Here is a 27170-nt window from a genome sequence, read left to right on the forward strand (position 1 = left end):
ATTGAAGCTCAGTAGGTCAGGATGATACATGGATAAAGGCATACAAGAATAAAAAAAACAAAAGCTAATCTTTAATAGATAAGTTTTAATGATCATTTTCTGTAGTACTTTTTAAAGTACGTTTACATCATCACAAAACACATTTCCAGTGAATTATAAAATAAAGACAACTTCTTAAATGGTAAGTCCTTTACATCTAATAAAACTTCCAAGTGAAAAATATAACAAAAATCGCTTCCGCAATACTATATTGGAGGAATATCGGAGGTTCTAACCTACAATATTAAACAATAACAACGCTACGGGATATAAAACATTCAAACTCTTAAAGAAGTACGTCAGAATATTTTTTTTAAGGAAATAAATTGTATCCAAAAGTCATAAAAAATAATAAACACTGGAAAACACCTCCGGCGCCGTACCTTAGATGTCATCAATCTATCACTTTTGTACCGGAGGCGCTATCTATCTTAAATCTACACGAAATAACGAACTATGAATATTCCAACTCGACCGAGTACACAGAAACATTTGAATTACAATTTACTATCGGACCGATGCGTCCATATCGCTAATTTCACTAAGTCTTTAATTTTATATACAGAATACACGAAACTTCTCTTGTCTCCAACATTATATCGTTATATACACGCGGTTAAATACTGAAGTTATATGGCTTAAAGCCCATTCGGAAACACCGAAGACCGCCGCTCATAGAGAAATATATTTAACTGTTTAGTGACTAGAGCGTCCCCGTAGTTTCCAGTGACGTTTTATTTACATACAGATATTCATGCTAATATTCTACCACAATTTTTAAATATACAGTAAACACCCTTCAAGAACGCCTGTATTAAGCCAGAACTGGCACCAGAGAAACAAATTTGTGCTGATTTGGAAGTAACCGATTTAAACTAGTAAAAATTATATCCGATTGCCATAAGCTAAATCAGTCTAGCATTAAGAAGGGGTATTCAGTACATCTAGATGCCTAAAAACCTTTAAATACACGTATTGAGTATGGTTATTAATACTAATGGAAAAGCTTACTAAATCAATAATCTTATTAATAATTCTTTATACAGCTATAGCAGTACTATGTATAATTTACATGAACCAAAAAATCAGACACTTTAAAATCAAAATAAAGATACGTTTGAACTGACAGGTGACCCAGAAATGTAACCGTCTAAAATAATTAACGTAACAAAATAAATCACACAGCACAGATTAAGTGTAGTCCCACTTTTATTGTTATATACAAAACAATTAACAATACCTATCATTTACATTTATATACCTCGGCGGAGATCGCATTCAGTCTGGCGTCACAACGCCCAAAGGTGTTTAATAAGTCTAGACCGTTAAACTAATATACAGTTTATCACTAGGGTTAATAAAATGGTAAATAACCCTAGTGGTAAACTTTAGCGCATGGCAAGTTAAGTGGTAAATTCCGTGTTCGGTTTCCTTGGCCGCGATTTTTTGGGTTTGGAAGGCGCCGGGGAGCCGTTGCAGCAATGGCAGCCTCGTTTGACCACACCCCTATTGGAAGCCCGCCGTCTGGATTCCATACTGTCCGGGGATCTTTCTCCGGCGCGGGTCTTTCCCGATGTACTCCTCTCCTCTTCAGCATCCGGGGGATGGTAACGTTTAGGGGGGTAGGTCCTAAGTGGCGGGTGGGTGTCATCCGCAGAAGAGCCGTCGGCGCTGCCACTTCGCTCTATGCCTCTTGCATCCTTTATAACGGAGTCGAGCCTCATTACATGAGTGCCAATGCCGCTGGAGTCCGTCGAATTTGTCTCCTCAAAGGGACTTTTACAGCATTTGTCGCTGTCACTGCTAAAGTCCAAGGGCCGACGTCCCTCTGAGCGTTCCGATGTTGAATTGGACTCCCAAAACATTTCGTTTCGTTCCGGAGATGATCGGTCATCGTCAACGTCCGCCATGGATTCTAATGTTGCGTCTCTAGAGTCTTCTGCCATTTTGGCGTCCTCACCTATCAATGCATGTGATTCTAAGAATCTGGGGTCGTGTTTATCGTCGTCATAGCAGACTCGGCGTATGACCTGGGTGGCGCCGGAGTGTATGATAGTAGATGCGGTGTTGGAGAGGTGTAGTTCTCGGTTTAACATGGAGTCGAACTTCGAGACGCCGTTGTCTTTGACGAGTACGGATGGTATGCTGCCCTGTTGGCTATGAGAGGGCGTGTCAGAATATTTAAGGTTGCTGTGAATTGCACCGTCGGGTGCCGCTTGAGAGATAACTGTAGTTTGTGGTGCTGTCACTAGAACTGTGGCCGGAGCCCGAGAAGCATGGAATATTGTTGATGTCATGTGTCGGCCTTTAACGTTGGCTATCGTAAACGGCTGTAGCTGAAAATACAAAAAATTCAATAAGTTTTAGTTTAAGAAAACATCGGTCGTTTTTATTGTGCTATCACAATAAATACTGATCTTATTTATTTTTGAATAGCTCAACTATCTTATAAAGAATACTAACCAAACTGTATTACAATATTTATACAGTTTATTTATTTTCAATTGATTAAAAGGAAACATAGATGGCGTTCTCTGGTGTAAACCAGAGAACAGATAAAGTTATGGAATTAATGTGCGTTGCGTTTTTGCGTGCGAAAATTCAGAGTAGTTGCATAGTTTTAAAACATAATTTAGGCTTATACCAGTCTAATATTATTACAATTGGAAGTTAATTTTAACAAAAATGTAGTGTTATGTAAGCAATAAAACTACTTACGATATTATAATAATGAAAAACTTAACATAGTAAGTAAATCCGAACAGTGTTATAATTTAGGTAGATGCAAACCCTTACCATACATAAATACGAATCAAATTACTTAATAATATTAAGAGTTTAAATTTTCCTGAACTTTCACAGATCACAAGTCTACTCTAGGAAAAATCCTATCAAACTTTTAAAAATAATTTTATTATTTAAAACATTTTTTGTAATTAATCTAAATATTAAAGTTTTTGAGATCCTTAATCAATATAAAATTCATAATATGATAAAATCCGTGTTAAGTTCAGGATATTTCTTCACGCTAATATTTTTTTACAACACCTATGCACATAACCATCTAAATTTATTTTAAAATAGTATTTGCATCGACATAGAATGTGACGTTAAGTATTACTTCGTAGCAAAATTACGCACATTACACACACATACCTCGGATTCATCTGTGGGTTCCTTATGGAAGGTTGTGTTTGGATGAGATCTGGCAAATTCTTGGGGGTCCAGAGTTATTGTGCCGTCTGCACTCACGGTGACAATATTGTCCAAACCCAACGCCATGTTGAGATCCTCTTCATCGGGTACTTCGTTTTGACTGATCAAGTGGTCGGTGGCAATCTGGTCATCGATGTCTGGTTGCGGTATCGTACCTTGGTTTATTAATGGTTGTGCTGTAAATTACGGTAAATTGTATTATTTTTAATTGTAATTGTTAAAGTAATTTAGTATATACTAACTGCATTTGTGTTTTTAACTGGTTCACACATATGGAGCATTATAGGAGGTCCTGGGTGCAATTTGCGGTATAATCATTAGGTACAGAAATTTAATCTAATTTTTGTGATACGGAGTTATTTATTTAATTCATGTCATGTGGTATGGGAACTTTAAAAAATATCAATTTTAAGCAGTGACCGTTAGTAAGCCCTGTAATCCTAAATGGTATAATTTTTAACCCAAGCCAACCCATTCAAAGTAACATTTTTCAGTTAAAATTTATTGCAGTAGCAAAAATATATTTGTTTAGGTAATTGATTTTCTTTTTTGTACTCTTTGAAATAAGACTGTATCTCCAAAAAGATTGTCACTCTCGTTAGTTGTAGTCGAGATTTCTTGGTCTTCATTCGTACTTAACATAGATTCTAACATTTGAAATGGTGAATTCACAGCCGTCAAGAGAGATCCGTTGCATCACTAATTAAATTATAATACATTTTTACGAAAAATAATTAACATACGTGTATGCGAATGGTGCGGCGCTTCGTGAGCTGGTGAGGAAGAAAATAACAGCTCAGCTTCAGGAAACAACTCCGAGGCTGATGGTGAATCCACGCCCAAATCCTCACATTCTTCAGAGAGAGATTTCTATAACAATTTATTTATTATGAACATCATAAATCACCGTGATATTATAATTGAATCGCGCATTATAGTTTTAAGTATAAATTAATCAATAAAATAATGTTAAAATTATTGAGAGAAAGCATATAGTTCTTCATACCTGTAATCGCAATTCATGCTCTAGTATTGCATATCTGTGTCTCAGGGCAGCCGAAGACACATGAGCGAGCCTATGGTGACGTTGAGTGGTTCCATCTTTTCTGTGTACAACCTATATAACCCAGTTATTATAGAAAGCTGTGTATTACAATATCAAAATACTAGTTTTCTTTATAGATAAACAAATAGTTAACTTATTATCACTTCTAATTACACTTACAGAGACTACATAACTTGTTAAGCGCAAAACTTATATTATTTATATTTAAGCTCTATTTTAATAGACATTTATAAGCTTTTATGGCACGAGTTTAACACCTATCAGACTGTAAATTAACAAAGTTGCCATTCAAAATAATGAAGATCTCATGAAGACAATGAAGACATGCGGGTTCAAAAATGGTACTCGACGAACGTAGTCCATGCAAAATTAATTTCGACTAACTAATGAACGAGATAATTGAAAGGAAGCAAGTATATTGTCCTAACAAAAGTCAACGTATAGAAAAGTAAAAGACAAAGACAATGATGAAAGGCAACACCAACAACTTACAAAATGGGTTTATTCTGCGTAGTTATACCATATTAAGTGGGAGCGACAATTCTGCTATATGCCTTGTTAGGCTAAATAAAGCGTATAAAGGATTTTCGTTTTAATTTTATTTATAAGTCACTGCTTAGAGGTTAAATATGCAATATAGGTAATCAATGTCAGTATATAAAATAATAATTATGATTACGTTAAGATTGGCTGCAGAAAAAATAAACTTATTTATTTCATAATAATAATAATTCTTAATTAGATTTATATATATTTCGAAGCAATTATTTATGTTTAGGATTAGCAGAAATGTCGCGTCCATATAAATCGGTTAAACCATACACGCAACGAGAGAAGCTGACAAAATAAATTGAGGCGTGCAGGTCTACTAGAGGCTTCTAATTGTTGAAGGGTCTGCGTCAGGACTACGATACGTTCACCTGGTGAAATGGCTTATCGTCACAATCGGACGCATCGATATCGTAACCGCACCGCGGTGAATCGTCTTGAGAAATATAAGACTTTTTGGAGTCAATGTCGAACATCTTATCAAATATCCTTTGCGCCTCCATTTCGGGGCTGTATCTGTCTGGGATCGCGTCCTGAAGTTGCAAAATGTCGGTCACACTCAAATATTTTATTTTTCGCAATTACTGCTATAAACATCAATATAAATAAAAATACTTACAAGAACAGTTCGATCCATGTTGTCGGATCTCACGATTTCCTCGTACGAGTAGTCATGAGATGCCAGATTCCACGGTTCTGTACTTCCCGGGCTCGATTGTTTCTCTGGTTTTGGATCTTGGCTTTCTCGTTCTGCCCATGGAGAAGACGTGGCCCTAGTGTCGATTAACTCTGGTGGATTAGGATGTACGACCGAAGATGTGCCATCGGCCTGCTGACCGGCCGTGGAGCCGAGGGTAAAGGCTTGTAGGTTTTGAAGAGCGGCGGCAGGTAAACGGACGTGGCGGACTCCAGGCCTAGTCAAGACCGGTTTCAATCCGGGCCCGATAAGACGCTGTAGTAAAACAGTATTGCCACCCCCCTCTCCTCCACCGACAGTAAGTATTTTAGGTCCTCGATTGGTAACAATTGCTATCTGCTGACCACTTTTGACCATTGAAACGGGTAGTATGTAATTTGCTGGCATTAACACTGCTGTTGTAGGTTTACCAGTGTTATTACGGGCAACAGTAATAGTCTGGCCGTCGGCTACTATCACATTACGTTGTGGTTGGGGACGCGGTTGCGCCGCAGGAGTTTCTGGCTCAAAGGATAGTTTCCTAACAACTTTTCGAGGGCTGTCCTGAGGAGAATGACTATCAAGGCAATTTTCAGTATAGTCACCCTGCGATGTACCACAACTGCTATCTTCTGACCCCATAGTTCTACATGTGTCTTCTCCGTGAACAGGACTCATGTCACGTGTACCTGGACGACGAGAACTACTTGAACTTTTCTTCCTCTTTGAAGAACCGGGGTTAGATGGTGGATTTGATCGTCGTCGCGGTGCCGGCTTATCTTTATCAGGAGAATTTTCTACTTGCTCTTTGTATTCTGCTAAAATATATAGTATCCTTTGTGTCGTTTGTTCGTCTTCAAATGGCTTTTGAGTTGAAGGTTTAGGGGGGACTGTATTAATTTTAACAGAACTTGAAGGATTCGGGGTAGGTTTAGGCCTGGATTTAGATTTCGAACTTATCTTCGAAACTTTGAGTTGATTCTGCGATGACGATAGTTCATTAGTTGGCTGAGATTCAGTAGTTACAGTATGCGATACTGAAGTCGGCGTGGATGATGAAGGAGAGTCGTTAACATTTGAAGAATCAGGGGATCGAACATACGTAGTTACGGTAGGCGGGTTAGCTGTAGCTTTGCGATTAACGTAGGCAACGTTAAAAGACGAGTTATTGCCAATAGTATAAAGAACTTGATGGGTAGACTCTGTAGAAGATGTACTGTGTGAGGAAGTGTCTTTAGTTTCAGTAGATGGTGTGTGTACCTGTACCTTATTAAAGGTGTTACTACTACTTGGTTGGTTGGGCTGAACCGTACTTCTTTCTTTAACTTGTTCAAGGACCATATCAAATTCCCGAAGTTGCTCCAAAGTGGAAGAACTCATTTGTGACTCTGAAGTATTTGGATTCTCAGCTGGGATTTTAATAAGCCTGTTAGTTTGAGATTGAGGTAGTCTTATTGTTTGCTGTCCTAGTTGAGGGGCTGCTGTTAAAACTAATTGTTGATATACTGGCTGGTTTGCACCTCCAATGACATTCCGCTGAATTTGGAAGAAAGAAGGGCGGACCACTCTTGCGCCTGATACCATTTGTGATGGTTTGCTGAGCATCGGCAACTTTATTCGCATCTGTGTTAAAACAGGCTGGGGTTGGTGATTAGAAGTATCATTAGTTGCTTGACTCCTACTTTCATCTGATGACACTTCGGAATTCGGAGTCGAATTTTGGGACACAATTTTTATAATAGAAGGCTCAACTTCAGATGAATTGTTATGCTGTTTTTGATTAGAATCATCTAAAAGTTCTGTGCTAGGAACTGTGATTAAGTTAATCGTTTGTCCACCTCCGATATTTACAGGGATTTGTCTCGTGTAAATTACACCACCCTGCATAGTTTGTAAGTTCATGGGCGTAATGGTTTGTTTCAATTGCGTGACCAAGCTTTGAGTTGATTGCGTTTGCGTTGTCGATTGGGGAGTGGCCTTCCGTAGCAATAAAGGTGGATTACTTAAATGCCCTATCTGGTCTAAGCTTATCGAGTTTTCATTTTGACATTCCGGCACTTCGTTAGAAGAATTTACTGCAGCCAAATGCGAGTGATTTTCAGTATTAGATACTTTTTGGTTTTCATCTTGGAATACTTGTTTTCCAAAGGCTTGATTAAACTTGGGTAGACTTGTACTCTTTTCAGTTATAGTTGATTTGCCGGAGTTTTGAATGAACTTAGCATAATTTTCTTCATAAACAGATCTAGACTTAATTTCTTGTTGGCTACTTGTATTTTCATTGACGTTTGATGCATTTCCATTTGCATTTACATCATTATGACTGTCTACTGCCTTTGTACTTTGAATATTAGACGATTCGATGGGTTGAATTCGTAAAACCATACTTCTTTGATGAGGCGCATTTAGCTGTATCGATTTACCATCTGCTGATTTACAAACAAATTGAACCATTTTTTGTTCATTACCACTTTGGACATTGCTTAAATTAGTCAAAAGGTTAACTCTTTTCAGGAGTTGGCCCGTGTTATTTGTTTTCTGACCACTAGTATTCACAATGTGAAGAAGTTGGCTGCTACCTTGTTGTATATTGTTACTATCCACTATGGGCAATCCATTAAAAGAATTCGTCGAATGTCCCGTGCTATTATTACTATTAGATTGTCCTTTATTTTGAACTATATGCAATACCGGTGTAGAATTGGATGCACTTAGGACAGATTGTTGGGTATTATCCATTAATGTAAGTTGATTCACTGAATTTGAATTTTTTCCTTGAATTAAATGAAGAACTTGATTGGAAGTTGGTTGGCTATTATCAGAAGTATTTGTTCTATTCAATGGAGGAGGTAAAATTTGAGCTAATGCTTGTTGCAATGATATAGCATTAATTGATGCCGCTTTAGAGTAATTCGTACTTGAAGGCAAAGACATGCTCGATGTTTCTTCATTTATCTTATCGCGTCTCGCATTATCTATTGTTTGGGATTCACTTCTAAGCAATTGTTCAGAGCTTGTTGTTATACCTGCCGCAGACATAGCATGTGCAATTTGATCAGTTTTTTCATTGCGATCCTCATTTTGCAAGAACGGTTCGGTGTCATTTAAATTCTGAAAAGATAAAGCATCGGATTCGGTGACTGTACTAGAATCGTTTGTAAAACTAAACTCTCTGTTATTAGTGTGTTGGCTAATTATCTCTTGGAGTTCACTATCTTCATTTTCAATTTCTTCTTCATTCTCTAAACTTTCTTCTGCAATTTCAATTTTCACAATGGAATTGACTTCTTTTTCTATTGGTATATTTTCGTCTGAAAACGTTATTTTATTGTTTTCGGCTTGGGAAAGTAAATTTATCGTCTGATTATTTTGCCTTTCATATTCTTCTAGGGGTAAACTTAAATCAGCAGTAGTTAATTCAGTATATTCTGTCTTAACAGATGGTTGCGAACCGTCTCGCGGGCTGTTTTCAGCTGAACACTGAGGCGGACTCGCATCAGTTACTTGAGTGACACGAGGATCGCAAGTGACTGGGTTTTGAGCTGCAGCGCTGACAGGTAACTGTCCAACTTGAACAACTTGCACAATAGTTTCAATGGAAGGTACTGTGAAAAAATCAAAATTATGAACCTCAAAGGGATTTAAACCGTCAGAATATTGCTCGCACTCTTTGCCATTTCCTTTAATATAACATGACATCCATTCAAGATTTAATTCAAAATTAGTTTGTTTAAAAATTGATCGTACCTTGTTTTTTTGTTTTATATAATTAAGAAAACGATTAGTTACTTCAATATCGTCTTCATGGGTTTGAAACTTCTCATTTTTCATTAATTTGATATATGAATACTCGGATCCTGAAAACGGCTGAGGTTTTACGTCCGACAGAGCCGCAGCCGAAGTTTCTTGAAGAGTATTTTGATCTCCATACTGTTGAATGACTCTGTCGGACCTCTCACCAAAACCCATACTAAAATTAGTTTCGTTGATTTCAATTGATTTATATTCGTTTACAAAACCTTCAGAAGCTATTTCTTCTGCTAATGATTGGCGCAGAGGGTCATTTTCAGAGTAAGGTTCATCGTGAAAAAGAAATAAAGCATTATCATCTTCGGACGTATCAGTATACAAATTTAATGCACAGTGAACAGGCCAAGATTTGTGTAACTCATTAACATTCAAATTTTCATTGTGAAATGGCCGTGAAAACGAAAATTTTATAGATTCCCAATATTTAAATAATGCCTTAAACTCCTTAACATAGGCAAAATTGTTGCTTGTTGAATGAGTGATTGGATGATTGATGTTTTTTCCCTTTCGATAGCGCTTTTCGCTTGAATATTTGTAATCTAAAGTATAATTTTTCCGTTTAAGATTCTTTTTTCTCTTTAAATATAGATCTGTAATTAATTCTTGTTTACTGTATGTTACTTTTGGTTTCAACACATTGAAATTGCTCTCAAAAATTGAAACATCAATAGGTACATTCATTTCTTTATCAATCGATTTGACTTCAGTAATATCTTTCATATGGTGCTGTATGGATGGTATGGGGAATAAATAACACGTTCCAATAACGGGGTCTTTATAAAGGGATCCCTCCAATAGGATATCAGAATCATTGCGTTTATATAATAAAGTGATATTTTTTTTAGGTAAATCAGAAGACTCCTTAGCGCATTTCCCATTGAAGTTTAAAAACATTGGCTTTTCTATCTTAACTTCGTTGAATTTTTTAGCGTTTGAGCTACTCTCGTTATTAGACTTTAAAGACATATCTTTTCTTTGGGGTTTATATTCCAATTTAACATAGCATCCTTGACAGGATTTATCAATATTATTACATTTCTTTTGCGATTCCTTTTTACGTTTATTTTCATGTTCAGAATCGCAATTGCTGGCATCAAACTTAGAGCAGTACATTTTCTCATTTTGAATAAATCTTTCTATACTTAACTTATCAAATATTGGAGTATCATTTATATAACATTTTATAGGTTGCTTGTTCTCTATATTTGAGTTTATAGTAACAAATTTATCAGACATCGATTCCAGGTTTTTCTTTCCAATATCACGGCTTTCAAAAATTGGGCAATTTTGGATGGGATTCATGTGCTTTGATTTCTTTAATAATTGTTCATTTTTCATAATATTATCGGACGTGGAATCATTTTTAATCATTCTTCTTTTTCTATTACCATATTTTTCAATTTGCGGTATAACTGGACCAGAAAAATCAATAACGGCGGATTTGACAAAATAATTTGTCATAATTTTTACCAAATTAAGGACAGGAGTATTGTTACCTTGTTTTTGTAAGGCTTCTTCAGTATAAGAGGTACTCGAACTTTGTGTCATGAAATTTGGTTTTGAATTATCATGAATCAAAGATTTAGTTAAAAACCAGTCTGTATCACAAATGGTAACGCTGGTTTCGGTAGAATTGTTGTTTCCACTTAATTTATTTCTATAATCAACATTAAAGTTACTGTGTTGTATATTAAGAGATCGTTTTGTTTCGTACCATTCTGCACAGCAGCTGGTTTGCGGAAGTAGCTGGTCCAATTTCACAGTATTATCTTTTATAACTGAAAATGGACTACGATATTCCGAAATGGATGGAAACCGTCGATTTTCTTCAACTAAAATTGTTGGCGCATCACTGGATTGGCCTTTTGTAATAAAGTTTATTTTATCTGTGTCTAATTTCATTGAATTCGAAATATTAGTTTTTAGCTCAATAGCAATGTCAGGTAATTCTGAGTGCAACGGAAGCCTTTCTTGTCTCAAATTGATATTTAGCTTTTCATTGTTGCTTAAATAATCGTCACTTTTCAATTGGTCTTTAATGTTAGAATTTATTTCAATGTCTTTATCGTCTTCTGTATGTGGCTGATTAAGTATTATTCTATTTTCGTCGTCGAGTAGCGATTCCTTGTTCGTCATGGTATTGGGAATAATTTGATTATTAAGGTCAAAAGTCAAAGCCTTCTCAGTTTTTTCATACGAAGTATCAGTATTCGGCGTGTCTTTACAGACTTTTATAGATTCAGCGTTTACTATTTCCACTTTCTGATATTTCTCTTCGTTTAGGGACGACATCGACTTTACAATTTTAGTAGAAGTAATTTGATCTTTTTTATTAAGTAAAATATCAGAGTGATTTTTTTGCACTTCAGGGTTTTCATTTTGGGCTTCTTTACTGTTAGCTACCAAATCATTTTTTAAATAATTGGTAATTTCGTATTGTTTTTCCAGATAAGAAGCGGGTAAATTAGTTTTTAGTTCATACTCCTTTGGTAAATGAGTAACTGTTTTCAGAGTAGTTTTCGCACCCGTCACATTTGAAAGTAACTTAAAATCACGTGTAACAGAAGGTAATTCATTGTTTTGTAATGATTCCACAGAAGTACAATTTGGTTTAGTAAATTCTTCATCACTAACACGAGATGATTCAACAAGAAGATGTTCTTTATCTGATTCTGTTATTGCCTCTCCAATTTGGCTAGATGCATTTTTATAATTGTTAGACAGAAAAGAACTAGGAGGGTCAATTGATAAGGAACTTTTATGGGTACAAATACTTTGCGTTTCAATCAAGTTAGTACAATTGTTTTCATTCGACCCGGTAGTAATAGTAATTGATTTTTTATTTAACAATTCTTGTTCATAATTATCAAGGCTTTTTACATTAAATAGGGTCTCCTGCTCCATCGTATAAGGTGACGTACATGTTGTGTCATAGTGCACTTGTAATTCTTTACTTAGGGTACAGTTATTATCAGGGTTGGACAAATCAGTTTTACATGAGGGTGGCACTTCGTCGTGTTTAGATTGTGGAAATTCCGAAGTTTGGTGATTATAATCACATCTAATGAGGGGAACAAAGCATTTCTTTACTTCATTTTTTTTCGTCTTAATAATACTTCGTGTTTGTACATTAGATTTTTTTTTACTACGACTAAAAGTAGCGTGTTTTGATTGTTTACAATTAATTTTATTAATTTCGTCAAGAATATTATTCTTGTTTAAAAAAATTGACTCATTATTTTTAAGACCTTTTATAACGGAGTTTCTCAATACATCAAAATCAATTAAATTAGATTTTAAAATGCTCTCTTTAGAGGGAGGTTTATTCATTTCGATGATTGAATCATTTGAGCTATCATTTATTTGTATAACATCTGTATTATTTTTGTCTCTTTGATAGCCTTTATCTAATGTTTTTGATAATGAGTGACCAAAAGTTTTAGATGCTATGACTTTTTCCAAAAATTCACATCTTGTTATATTAACTGTACATTTTTGGGATAACTTGGTTTGATGTTTTAGAAATTTGTCATTTTCCGTAAATTTCGACGCAAAATCACCAAATTCAGTTTTAAAAACCACTTCATTTATTTCTTCAGATTCATCTTCAGAAACCAGATCTATTACCTCTGAATTCACAGATCTAACAGCAGGTGGATATAAGATCGTATTTACAATCGTTTTCTTTTCTGATTTTGTCTTCTCAGTAATTGTTCTTTGCTTAACATTAATTGTACATGCCGTTTTAGTAATACTATTTCGAAGTACAAGATTTCTTATGTCCGGTTCGGAAAACATTGAATCGATGTTAACATCTAAATGACCACATATGGTAGCTGTTAGCGTTGTTCCATTAGCTTTTATTCTAATTTTACGCTTTGTAGGATCATCATTTGGTTTTCTTGGCAATTCGACAAAACTAATAGAATCTTCAACTACGGAAGCCAATTTATTTGAAGGTTTCAGAGACAGTGACAGTTTTGTATCGTTGCCATTTTTGTTTACTCTTTCTTTACAATAATTCGTGCTATCTATAGGTGTTTTAGATTTTAACGTTGTGTCATTATTATCAATATCCCTAATTATACTTCCACTAGACAATTTTTGTATACATGTTAATGAACTGTCTATGTTATTTCCATCCAATTGTTTAGTACCGTCAGCAGTAGTATCTTTGATTGATTTTATGTCGGACTTATTATTTTCGAGGTTCGATGTTGTTACATCACTTACACAATCTTTAACAAAAGTTGATTTTGTAGTCGGCGTCTCAATTCTTTCCATTTCTTCTGTAGTATTTCCGATTAATGTATTCTCGTCACTTAAAGTATCGGCAACTACAGGTTTTTCTATTTGTTTTTCAGTTTCTCCTTTCTTTGCCTCTTCTACAGTTTTAAGAACACACGGAGATGTCAATTCGCTTAGATCACTATTATCTAAAGACGTTCCATGACTCACGAGTTTAATTACTTCTTCTTGTGTTATTGTCTCAGCTGTTTTTATAACATTTAACGATTTGTAAGGCAGTGGAATTGGCGATAAAGTTGAGTACTGTTCAATTCGTCTATTAAATAATGACAATCGTTTTCTTTTTTTTCGTTCAATTTCATTTTCGGATTTAGAACAATTTGTGTCGTGACAAACAGATGTTTCACAGTTTTCTTTTATAGATAATTTTTCGTTCAACTCACATATTTCTTGGTTATTAGGACGACATAATGTCTTAATAGTAATCAAGTTAGAGTTGTCTTTTGGACTAGTTTTTGTTATGCAGCTATTAATTAATGGTAAATTATTATCACACTGATCGTCTCGGCTGCATTTAACATTCGTATTTGTAGTTTTAGCTTGTAGTGCCTGCGATACAATAACACTTTTATTTATTACAATTTGATTTTTCACCATCGAAGCCTCTTTTTTTTCAGTTCTCGTTTCTACGCCCAATTCCTTAATGACCGGTTTGATGACAGTAGATCCTAATACGGTCGGATAAGAAAGCTTACAGGAATTTGTAGAATAGGGTTGTTTTGCATGTGGAGAAGGCAGGTCGTGTGCGAAATTTCCTTTTAGAGTTGCCAATTCTTGTGCTATTGGGACAGTAGTCGCCGTTACAATTACTGTGTTTTGGGCGATTTGGGTTGTATTATCAGGTTTATTATAATTTGTTGGTACTTCAACTGATGATATAACTATCCCAGGTAATGTTTTAAGAGTTTTTGACAGGAAATCAGAACTTTTCAGTACTGAATTATCACTCTCAGACGTGGCAGTAATTGATAATGATTTCCCAATCATATCTTTTAAATTATTTGCTTGTAGAACTGGACTGGAATTATATGTTGGTTGAACTGAAGAGTTCGACAAAATTGGCGGGGGCGTCTTCACTGACGAAGTTTTTGATTGAAAGGCTGATGATAAATCGGCTGAACTAGTAATATTCTGTGATAAAGATGTAAGTTTTTTTGATTTCGTCACAGTCGATGTAGTTAAATTTTTAGATTTATCAGTATGTGTTACCAGTCTGTCGTTAAATTCCGTCTTTAACTGCGAATTTACCAAAATACAATTTTCGTTATTTGTATGTTCCTTGTTATATATAACTTTATTAATACGTTTTGATGTATTAATCAAGACATTCGAAATAATACAGGGTTGATTATTTAGTGCGCTGTGTTTAGTAATCACGGTTTTTGAGATATTCAAAGGAATTTTTTGTTTTCCAATAGTTTCGACTTTTAATTGAGATTGTGGCGATATTACATTTTCTATTAAAGTACTTGACTTTCCTATATTATCTTTCTCTGTTGGTGATACGTCTTTTGGGTTAGTTGAAGTTAATATCTTATGTTTTTCAATTGTTTCTGGTCTTAATTGAGATGTTTGCGACGAAACTGGTTTGTCTTCTATGGTAGTTTTCTCCGTTTGAGTTATGCTTTTTAATTTATTAAAAGTATTCATCTTTTGTCTTCCAATGGTTTCGGCTTTTAATTGTGATGTTTGCCCTGCACCTTGTTTCAGCATTAAATTCCCTGAATTTCCAATATAAACTTTCTCCGTTGGTGTATAAAGTCTATTAGGACCATACGTGTCATCGTCAGATAATTCACCGATTTCCTGACGTAGATCGTCATCCATAAGTTCATCCAATAAATCGTAATCAGAATTCGGAATTCCAGATATAAAAGGATCATTTTCTACGGGATGTATTTCTACAAAGTTTTTATTTTCGAGTACCTTTGAAGTGTTTCCTACTTCTGCACCGAAGTATGCGCTATTATGTTTCTTTCCTTGATTAGGATCACTGTTAATGTTTATATTAACATGTTGATTTGCTTTAACTGTGTTCTTGTGTGTCGATTGTGGCGTAATCTCCTTACTTACATTGATTTTCTGAAGTGCTATTTCAAGCGCATTTGGCCCGCGATTTGGAGTTTTGTGTTTAAAAAGATCATCAAAAACACTTTCCCAAGTTTTTGTAGCCGGTTTATCGGATTTTTTATTTTGGTTTGATTTGCTCCTTTTGCGAGAACTTGTACATTGTTTCTTCGGTACAGAATTTACTTTGACACAAGGTTGGGGTTTAGCATTAACTGATTGCAAGCAGCAATCTGTTTTAATCTCTAGAGCCTTGTTTTCCTGTGTTTTCATGAATTGGCTTGACTTGTTAATAGTTGTTTCAACAGGATTATGAGTCACACTCGTATTTGGTAATTTACATATTTCTTGTTCACTGTCTTTTAATTGAACCGACTGATAGGTGGTTGTATAAGTAGAGTATGGTGTTTGAATAATAACATTATTTTTTCTAGTTTCACCAAAACGATCATTGACTGGGTTTTGAACGACTAATGATCCTATTTTGTTTGTATAATTGTTTTTGCAAACATTTTTGTTTTGTGCTACAACCGATTCCATCTTTGGTGTTTGAATGGCAACAATATTCGAAGTATTCACCCATGTATTGGTTTGGGCCACTGTATCGGCAACGCAAAATTTTGGTAAAGCATTTATTACAGTATTTGAACGATTAAGTTTACTCTTTTGCTTAAGTAACTGTAATAGATCAGTTTGATCTTTTTCGGACAACATTGTTGAGGCTCTTGTTTGTGCTTTCGTAACATTTTGAAAACTCATATCATTATACTTAGTGTTAATATGTGTGTGATTCTGAGGTTTCAATGTATCTGTCGCCTTTTCATTTTCTTGTAGAATCAAATCCGTTACATTGCTCTTTTTCCTGATTTTACTTAATTGTATTTGCCCTTTATGTTGAAGGTGATGTGGTAACATCGAAGTTAGGTTAGTTACATTAGGTATTTGTGTCTTATTCTCTCCTTCAGGCTTTAAATTATTTTCGAAATGCTTGTTTTTATGAAGATAACTCAGACGAGAAAAGGTATTTGGTACATTTTCTGCCTTTTTAGGCACCTTGGCTATTTTGGGAGAACCACTTGCGTTTTTAATGTCAAATTTTTGTTTGGATGTTGTGGCTGGATTTATACTCTCTTGTAGTTCTTTTAAGAATTCTTCAATATGCTCTTGCGTAGGATCATCTTCAGTTGTTGAATGTATGTTTCTTGATGCAGGAGTGTTAGATTGAGATACACCACAGCTTGAAAAGTTATCTGTTTTTTGATATTTTGAACCACTCTCTTCAAAAATATGTTGCGTTGGATTATTATATTTTAAGGATTGCATAGGTACACTAGCACATGAATAATCATTGTTGTATCTCTTAAGAAATTCCTGAAATTGACGTTCACCTGTGGAAGAAAGTGGCTGTGGTGGCTGAGTTGTGTTTAGTAATTTTGTTTCATAAGACTTCACAAATTCTTCATAGGCTTGTTGGCCTGGTGTTTTGTAGGCGCTTTTTGGGGTGTTGGTTTTAAGAGGCGTATTTACTAATTTAGGGGCCGCATGTGCATTAGAGACTGGCATGCTACAGTTCTTAAGTTTGTAATTGATTTTGTCGTACGACGAGCTCGGTACATTTTCGATGTTTTGTCCAGTTTGACCCTTTATAACACATGTAGGTTTAATACTAGATCCCTGTTGATCTGCATTCGGTTTTATGGTAACAAAGTTATTGCGTCTAAAATTGATAAGTTTTTTAATATTATTTTTCAAATCCTCACACGCTATATTTTGCTTTGCTCCTGTGTCTTCAGTGGTAATTGGTTGCGTTAGCAGTCTGTTAGCTTTAGTTTCATCCTTTAACTTAATTCCTTGGTTTTGTGTTTCTTGGAAACTCATGTCGTCTAAAGAATACAGGCCATCAAATACAACCTCAGATTTTTCTGAAATATTACTTACAACGTCAGCCTTCTCTGATGTGTTACTAGTTAACATTTTATCTCTGCTTTCAGCAGTTCGGGTTGGAAACATCATTCTTTCTGTGTTTGCAATTAGTCTTCGGAGATCACTATTTTTTCTAGCTACCTTCATGGACAGAAATTTTCGTAAAGCAGTTTTTTTGACAATATCTTTTTTAGATTCTTGCCTGCTTGTGTCATTTGAGAAATCCTTTTCTGTATCTTTTAATTTCTTTTCCTGTTTTCCGCCTTTTTTGCCTCTTTTAGTTGTTATCTCTGGCTCTACTTTGTCATCATTGTAAACTTTATTAATATCTTCATTGCAGTCCCTATCTTCTTGAATTATCTTTAAGTCAAATGTCTCCGTGCAGGTAATAGAATCAATTTCACTATCAAGTTTAAGTGGATCTTCAGCTAAATTAGTACCATTCTTTTTCTTCTTCTTTTTTCTTTCCTTTTTTGGTCGTTTTGTAATAGAATCGTCACTACTTTGCGAAGGACTTTCGTAAAATACGTTTTGCCAAATTTCAGGTGGCATGGTATCTGTGATTGGATCTTGTAACTCAACCAAATGCTCATAGCCTGTGAAACAATTAATACTGTTGATTACTACCGTAAAGATTGTAATTTAATTGATAATAACCAATTAACTATCGAAATGTGATTAATAAAGTATTATGTATTTCTTTATAATTGTTAATTAAGTTGTTTATCTTATGAAAACCTTTTTCAATGCCGTAATATATATCATCTTCATTTTCGTCCTCTTCAGGCAGATGCTGGAACGAACGTGGATCAAGGTTCAGATACTTGAGTTCAGTTGACAGCGCTCGGGTACCAAAGTCAGTCTTCCTCATGTAAGTTTTGCAGTTATCTAAAAGTGCCTCCCTGAAACACATATTGTTATATAATTGCCACTGTATGACATGTACTTATATCATTTTCCATATTTGGTATGAATCAAATTATATAAGAGGGTCAGAGCCTACCGTTCCATGTCCCAAGTAAGAGTTTTTACTCTTGGCCCCGAGAGTAGTACTGCCAAATCGTTACACAATTCTGATCCCAACCCTAACGATTCACCCTCAGAGAATATGGCAATAGAAAGCACATTTGCTTGTTTCTGAGTCTTCTTGAGGTTTAAGGTCTCCGAGGTCTTGACAAAGTTAGTCTGTGTTCGACTATCAGTTGCCCAGCTCCCAAACTCTGATGTGGACTCATGATTTGGTTCTTGTAATTCCTGAAAACGATTGATGATATAAAAGATTTTATAAATGCAGGGCCCTGCACGTCAAGTAACAAATTATTAATTATCTTGACTTAAGCCATTAAGAAAATGTTTCCCAATTTTTTTTTATATCTAGTAGTGTCTAGTGAGGTATGAAGAACAATCCTAACTAAATAAATTATTGAGTGTCAATTTTTAACTTGCAAACGCTCCTCTTTCACTCAGTAAATAATTTCACAGTAAAATGTATATATAGTCGGCATATCATTCTTGTGACTGAACAGTTTGGAATAGTAAAAGATGATCAAAAAAAGACACATATTTCCGCATCAAAATCCATATACCTTGATAGGTTCCAAATGAGGTGCATTCTTAACCTCCTCATACATTCCAGGCGACGGGTGTACTGAGAACGCCGTCAATACGCATTCATACTTAAGCCGACTGCTCTGGCACAAGAGCGTCCCGAGATTCTTGAACCAAGTTGCGAGAGTCTTTTCCGTAAACCTCGCCTCAGCAGACTGTAATGAGAATTTTATCAAATTATTTTCTATTTCACTTTATTGTTATCTTAGAAGTGTCAAATATCAAACAATTGCAATGACGTTTTAGTTTTCTTTGAGAGTAAATCACCTTATTCTTGTCAAGTTTAAGTTTTTCCAGCTCATTCATGCCGGCGGTGATGGCACGAACGTAAAGCTGACACGTGAACTGTGTCCTTTCACCTTGTAACTGAAATTGCATTTTAATGATTAGTTTTAATTTAAATATTTACTTCTGTGTGTTATGTGTGTAATTTAGGTGTTGCAAAACGCTACCATTTTATATGTAGCTCATGCTTTACATTAGCCTCTAGAGATTTTTTTCCCAGGTGCTCTGTATATAGAATATACATTATAATTTAAATACATAAGTAAATAGTAAAAAGAGAAATTAATGTAATATAATTTATAAACTTCAAACAAAGGTGTATAAATATTTAATATTAAAACATCTTATATATAAAATTCTCGTGTCTCGGTGTTTGTGGTTAAATTTCTCCGAAACGGCTTGACATGAAATTTTGTATGCATATTGGGTATGTCTGAGAATCGTACATCTATTTTTCATCCCCCTAAATGTTAAGGGTAGTCCATCCCTCATTAATTTTTTAAAATTTTTAGATAAATTTTTATAAATATAAACAACAGCATTAAAAAATACATAAAACACTAAATTTTCAACCCTGTACGATCAACCCCTATTTTTTATTATTAATGATATACACGGCAAAACGGCGTTTGCCAGGTCAGCTAGTACAATATATACCTGTTTGTGAACAGCCGCAGCCATAGTATGTAAATGGTGCGCTGTGGCAGCTGGTGCGGCTAGAGCGACGCTTGCTGCGCCTAGCTGATCTTCTGTCATCAGCCGCACTATAGAGCGCGAACATCCGTATAGGGCCATCAAAACCGCCCCGCGACATGTAGGTACAACCATACAACGTGTTATTACCACCTGAAAGGAATATAAAATTCTAAAATATCATACATTTTTTTCAAGTATTTTAGTTTCTTGATCATATTATATTATATCATCAAATAACGAAATATTTAAATTTGAATATTTCTATGAATATGTTATTTCGAAAGGTAAACGATAACCATGTATTTAATTCGTTGTCTTTTATGTAAGAATGGTAACCATGGTAACGAAAACGCTTCTATATCTTCAGACTACATTTTTATAAAACCAACATAGTGTTGCATGATAATTTGGAATTTAGAAATTTCCCAAAACGTTTTTGTCTAAGGTAATATTTTCGGCATCATACCTGTGCAATAAGCAACGCTACTTCTTTGGCGTTTTTCCATAGCTTTTTCTCTGTAGGTGAAATATTTGGACGATTTTGAAGCCGCTCCACCAACTGGCAAGCCTTACGAAATGGCACTTGTTTAGCCTGAAATCAAATAAAAAAAATTACAATATTCACACAAAATATAATAAATATAGGAGCTATTATAACTTTTTCTTATTGTTGTACATGCAAGTAAATGAGTATAATATACTAGAATATAAAATTAAAGTCAACCTCTTCTTCATCTCATGTCATGTGGGATCATACATGATCACAACATAACAAATGGAATAACAACCTACATAAACCCTAGCATGATGATGTGAATGCTAAAATATATTAAAACTTACCAAGTCAATACAAGTTGACCGCTGTGTGGCTTTGTGCAAAAGCACAAACTCTAAATCAGTAAGAAATTCCCAGATTTCAGGTGTGAAGCCGGCATCATTGTTCAGGACCCCAGCAAATGAGTCTTCAGAAACATGTTCTGCAGATTCTGCAAAATAAAACAATATAATTATATATCGTAACGTATCGTATAATCATATTATCGTAACAGTACACGAAAAATTGTGATACAATTGGTTGGTTACGTGTTGACCATTGCAATTTATACGAGTATAGAGCTCATTACCGTTGTAGTTCGGTGGGATTAAAAGAATACCTACGACCGGGACTTAAATATTATCGCTATGTTCACTTGTGTCTAAATAATAACTAATTCAGATAATTAATTTAATTAATTAATTAAATTAATTTTTTTACTTTTTAGATGTTTAGTGCAAACCTACCGGACTTATAAAAATGTCTCAAAGTTCTGTAACTGCCACATTATTTTTTAAATTTCGAACACAATTTTATAAAAAAATATTGAATTCTGTTCTGTTTTTGAATATTTGACTATTGTTTTAAAACAAAATACAATCACTTTCCGTATTTTATCACAATTGACTGGATATTGAAAGAAAACTGAATAGCTGTTATTGCGTTGCACCGCTGTTTGCACACGCCGAGGACCATTTTCAAGTTGCTCAAAAATTTGAATATAACGCTTAGGTTTGTGAACCGTACTATTGATAGATAGAAGTCTCCAATGTTGAGGACAAGAAAAGAACTGGTCGGCCACGCTCCGCAAGACCACCAGCAGTGATCAAAGCTTTCAAGGCGCGGATAGTAAGAAATTTTATTTGAAAACAGATTTTGATGGCTCTGCAGATGGGTGTCCGTAGGAAAACAGTAAAAAAGATTTTAAATAAAACTATAGGTCTACGATCAGACAAAAACTTGTGGGCACTTAATGCTCGTTTAAAAGCAATAGTGCTTAAGAGATCGCGGGTATTATTAAAGCGGTACGCGAAAAACGACACCATGATATCTCTTTGGGGACGATAAAATTTTTAATATTGAAGAGAAGTACATTAAGCAAAATGATAGAGTGTAGGCTAGGAGTTTTGAAGAAGCTATCATCCATCATCAGTAATGGTCTGGTTGCAAGTGTACTATAAGAGACAAGTTGCTTTATTGCGAAATGGGGAAGTGTCAAAAGTGTACCAAGAGACGGTTTTGGGTCTGCACACAAAGCCAAGACCACTTTAGCCTGGTTTGAGCGTCAAAACATCGACATAATTAGACATGCGGATTGCCTTTCTCCAGTCAGGACCCTTATCCTTATCTGCGATAAACTCCATAAAAATTTGAAGACTGAAGTCATTATTAAAAAAAAGCAGTCAGTGAAATTAATATGGTGCATGCTGTGATAGAATTTTTGCTATTTCTATTCCTTAATTAATTAATGTACTATAAAATGACATATCACTCATTAAAAACTTTTCTCAATTTGCTTACAGAAACATACTAATTATTTATTATATCAACATACCCTTTTGGGACTCAATTTGTTCAATATCAGGAATTCGTCGTGTACAAAGACGCGTGCGCTGCATAACTGCAGTTGCAAGACGTAACGCGAGATCGACACAAGATTTTAACGCTGCCATCTGACGCAGCCGCGTCACAAACATCACACCCCGCTCTTCTTTTAGCCATTCTAGAACTGAAAATTTGAAATTACACACATATTAGGTATATATGATATATATGACTTCATCATATAAAATAAAATAAAAAATTAAACCCACTGCCAAAATTAAATTAAAAAAGAAGTCAATAAAATATACTAACTTTGTTTGTCACTTGGTGACTGCTCACTGTCAAGCAAAGCCTTCAGAACTGGATGTCCCCAAGGATTTGGCAAAATTGATTTAAACCAGTGAGCACGAGTTTGGAGCTGTTGCTCCCAATACTTTGCCACCCCATTACGCTTAGATATGGCCGTGGAGCAGTCTTCTAAAAAGGCATCTATTGCTTCTGCTAATAGTGCATGTTGATCTTCGCATTTTGTCCATTCCGTCTGTTTCAAAAAAAAAGCACGTAAATAACAACAAACAGCTATGTCAATGAATTTTTAAAGGTTTAATAAATTGCGAATTGTGTCTTAGTTCATAAATAATAGTGTACCTGTAGGACAGTGGAAGCAGTGTGCCGCTGAAGCCATGACAGCAAGTGGGGGTGTGTCGCTGGTGCACAGTGGCTGCAGAGGCTGTGGATCCGCCGCCAGGCCTCGCAAACACAATGCGTCCGCGCAACGCCCGTACAATCGCCGCAGAGGCGCGAGTCCAGCGACTGCTCAAAACATTATGTGATTTGTTTAATATCCTACCTACTAATAATATAATATGATCACTAGCCATAAGTGGTCATATACTTTGTAATCCACATAACCTTGTAATTGTAAACTCTATAATGCCATAGCACATAGTCTTCCCATCAAACCCAGGACCGAGATTGATGGGAATCAATTATTATATTCAATAAACACATTATACATGGACACAGACTTGTAATCAATTCAGAGTATTCTGACTAAGCTAAAACTATGACTCCCGTACGACTCAAACTTAAAGATAAGTCTATTTGCTGACTATGTATCTTAAACAAAGTACCTAACTTAAATACAGAACTGGAGACATATATATAAATACATAGCAGTAAAATAGATTTGCACTAATTTTACAATATTTTTTGACTAGTTAACACCTTTAACTCAATGAAAATATTATTGTAGATGCTTGATTTATTTTTATGTAAGTATTTTTGCATAAAAAATAAAAGCCTTGTTTTCAAATGCCCCTTTTAACTAATGTACATCAGTTGGTAATTACAATTTGATAACAAAAACATACTTTTAACTAATAGATCAATTGATTTATTTATAATAGCAGTTGGTCTCCATTTTTTACATTCTACACAGCTCATTTAACAAATATTGGAATTTATAGGAAGATGCCATTCATTAAACTTAATAGTAATAAACTAAACTACTTAATAATATCAAAAATAAAACTATAATTATATAAACTATTATTAGCTCCACTGAGATAGCACAGACATTATCACTGACTTTAAACGGTATTATCAAGTCATACTAAAATATTGTCACTAAATTAAAACTGTAATTTCATACTGCTCTATAATTTCTTAAGTAAAGTTTGGAAAGTATAAGGCATTGTTATTATTTACGTTATTTGTAATTTGATCAAATATAGACCCACCATTATGATATAACATACAAGGGTTTTATTACAATAACAAATGTTAACCTAAATACTAGTTCTTCACTTTAAGAACTACTAATAAATTTATTTAACAGATATAATTTAACAATTTCAAACCTTTTACTAACTTTATTAATAACAATAAAGGCTTTTAAAATAAAAAATACTGTTTCTTAATAAAGTCCCAACATTTAACAGTAAAAATATGTCGATATTATAATATACATATAAATATAAGAATAATATAATATATAATAATAATATATATATAATATAAATAATAATATAATATAAGAATAATATAATAAAATACAAGATATAAATCTTACATATGTTTAAAACAAATTGAGGATTATGCACTATGCTGTTACTATGTTTAAAAAAACTTCTTAAGTATTTATTCACACTCTCACATAAAACCACTTTTATAATCAGAGCTTTGTAGTTTGTTGGTACATCAAGTTAGTATAATCCATTTTAAGCTTGTTCTGCAGACAGTGTTCATTTTCATTTGCTTTTATTTGTGTAATATATAAGTTACTAGAGTTTGAATAGTGCATGATATAGATATGTACGTGACTTAGAGAGATTTTGATATGGCTGTCAAATATTATTGTGATTTAAACAAAATTTATAAAAAATTCTTGACATATACCACTTTATTCACTTACCATTGGCTAAATATTGTCCGTTTAACACATAGTATGCTTAAAATGAGAATTTATTATTAATACTTAACAACTATAATTTTTCACGCGACGTTTCAATATTCCGTGTTTGTATTATAATAAAAAGCGCTGATCTTAAAGAATTAAGAGTACTTATTTATAGTTTTTCCAAGATACAGTTAGTCACTGATTTCGAAAGATAAGCGACAATATAAATAGTAATTTATGAAAACAAGGTATCAATGGAGACAAATATGGCGTCGGCAAAGAACTTTAACCACAACGGCGTCACATAATAAATTGGAAATTATGAGTAAATAATAAAAGCACTCACCTTGTAAAGTGCAATATAATATGATTTTCCCTTTTGGCTATTCGTTTGATTACTTTTCACTTCTTTTCCGTCATTTGTAGAAGTCATTTCTCAAGAAAATATCGCGGCGAGACATTTATGCGCTTGTGTTTTCGTAATGGTGCTGTCAAAACTTGACTCTACATTAAAAAATATGTTGCTTATTGCCAACATGAAAAACTCAGTAAGGTATTTAGAAATTAGAAGTGTAAGACAAGTACGATTTAATTTCAACATAAAATCGCATTATATACATCTGAAACAATATTATCAACTGCTAAAGTCAGAAAAATATCAATAAATCTATTACATTATGTAAGATGTGCTGTATTTTGCACCCCCCGTATTCTCCACCACCACAGAAGACCTCGAAACTTTTAAATGGATCCGAATTATCCAGTTACTATAGTTAACTACAAATTAAAAGCAAAATTTGATTCGGATGGGACGCTGCCAGTTGCGGGAAGAACCTCATTTTCTTCCCCAAGCCCAGCAGAGTTGCAGCTCACTCAATCTAGCTGTATTTTGATCTTCAGGCCTACAGCGATGTAAAAATGACTTTTCGTTGTATTTGTAAAACATACACAATTGAAGTATTTAATGAATAGTGGAAAAATAGATTAGAGTTTCTTTCATTAAACGTGTGGATTCATAGTCTTCCATATATTCTATAGTAGAATCTTCACAAGTAACGCAAAATAAGTAATATAATTTTTATACATACTATTCTTTGTTCATGGCAAGTGGCAACATTATAATTAAAATCGGGGTGGCCACTTAAAATGCCTTAACAAAGTTGTAGCAAAAACAACAAAAGTGGATACCTTCCATCTTTTTAATTTTTTTTATAACTATACAAACTATTAACTAACTATGTATGAAAATAGAAAAAAAATATTTTTAAAGAAAACATGTTTTGTGGGAACATCTTTTTAAACATATTTATTGACTATTCTTGTGCGGCTCCATGTATATTATAACTTTATTTATTATTTCATGTTTGAAGTGCCATTTTAATACTAATGTTGTACCTTTTTCCATTATTTAGTCTTAGTCATGTTGGCTAATAAATGTACTGTTGTTGCATGTCAAGACTTGTAAATTGTAACTTAAATACCACATTTAAAATTATCAATGGTCACACTGTGTACAAAGCATCGCGAGTGTCATTTCGGAATAATTGCGTTTTTCTCAAAGAAAATTCTTTTTGCAATTTAAAATATGTAATTTTACAACGTTAAGTATTCATTTAGGTTTGACGGTAAATTTATATGTATTATTATATAGCTTTTCCGTTTTTCACTGAATTAGATTCAAGTTGATCTTCATAAAATTGATTGTGACACTGTGCCCGTAAAGAATGAGAATACTGGAATTTCGTTCTATTTTAGCTTAACTGGTTAAACAACAGCAAAACAGATTAATAATTACTATTGAGCCTGATGATTAACAATAATTATAATGCTTGCATGAATGTAAATCAATTATATAGATTTTCATTAATATTTTCGTACATCTGTTAAGAGATTCTTTATTAACTTTATATTTGTAAACTAAAGAACATAACAGAAAACAAAATGAGACCAATTTTTTATTTAGATAGTTCTGTAATATGTACCAAAGCAATCTCAAGTGAATGTGTAGTGAAATATGATTTTATATTTGTTATGTGCAGGTGTGGTGTTATGTATGTATCAAGTACAGTGATTTGGGCTTTAATAGCAAAGTGATTTAAAAATGGCAAAAAAGTCGGATAATACAGGTGGGAAGCTTGTCACCATTTCTGTTATTGGATTATCTGGT

General features: G+C 34.2%; 2 protein-coding genes across 7 annotated transcripts in view; one reads left to right on the plus strand and one right to left on the minus strand.

Annotated features, from left to right (window-relative positions):
* Positions 1 to 65: 65 nt before the first annotated feature.
* On the minus strand, positions 66 to 25495 carry LOC110997542. Of its 2 annotated transcripts, XM_022265745.2 has the most exons (17): positions 25350 to 25495; positions 23251 to 23415; positions 22915 to 23143; positions 22613 to 22786; positions 21084 to 21229; positions 20710 to 20835; positions 20205 to 20393; positions 19530 to 19628; positions 19241 to 19417; positions 18658 to 18908; positions 18393 to 18556; positions 5490 to 18250; positions 5242 to 5403; positions 4262 to 4372; positions 3999 to 4125; positions 3196 to 3431; positions 66 to 2375 (listed from the first exon to the last, which is right to left on the minus strand). In XM_022265745.2, exons 1-17 carry the CDS (start codon positions 25434 to 25436, stop codon positions 1443 to 1445), a joined length of 16137 nt encoding a protein of 5378 aa, XP_022121437.2. In that variant the 5' UTR covers positions 25437 to 25495; the 3' UTR covers positions 66 to 1442. The 2 variants fall into 2 exon arrangements, with proteins under 2 accessions (XP_022121437.2, XP_022121438.2); XM_022265746.2 differs by lacking the exon at positions 5242 to 5403.
* Positions 25496 to 26510: 1015 nt separating this feature from the next.
* Positions 26511 to 27170, plus strand: part of LOC110997541 (rho GTPase-activating protein 190) — a 30135-nt gene continuing 29475 nt past the window's right edge. For 3 of the 5 annotated variants that reach the window (XM_045630734.1, XM_045630737.1, XM_022265743.2), the window contains exons 1-2: positions 26518 to 26603; positions 27043 to 27168. In XM_045630734.1, the coding sequence (XP_045486690.1) occupies positions 27105 to 27168 (64 nt within the window). In that variant the 5' untranslated portion in view covers positions 26518 to 26603; positions 27043 to 27104. Of the gene's footprint in view, positions 26629 to 27042; positions 27169 to 27170 lie in introns of all 5 variants that reach the window. The other 2 variants (XM_045630735.1, XM_045630736.1) reach the window with 2 other exon arrangements.

This window comes from Pieris rapae, chromosome 13 (genome assembly GCF_905147795.1).
Source record: "Pieris rapae chromosome 13, ilPieRapa1.1, whole genome shotgun sequence".
NCBI classification, from domain to species: Eukaryota; Metazoa; Arthropoda; class Insecta; order Lepidoptera; family Pieridae; genus Pieris; species Pieris rapae.

Excerpts from the sequence above, each read along its gene's own strand:
- LOC110997542 (XM_022265745.2), bottom strand. The coding sequence starts at position 25,436 with ATGACTTCTACAAATGACGGAAAAGAAGTGAAAAGTAATCAAACGAAT. Across the intron at positions 20,836-21,083 it reads GGTCAACTTGTATTGACTTG|GCTAAACAAGTGCCATTTCG; the intron begins GTAAGTTTTAAT and ends ATTTGATTTCAG. Across the intron at positions 4,373-5,241 it reads ACGATAAGCCATTTCACCAG|GTTGTACACAGAAAAGATGG; the intron begins GTGAACGTATCG and ends TGGGTTATATAG.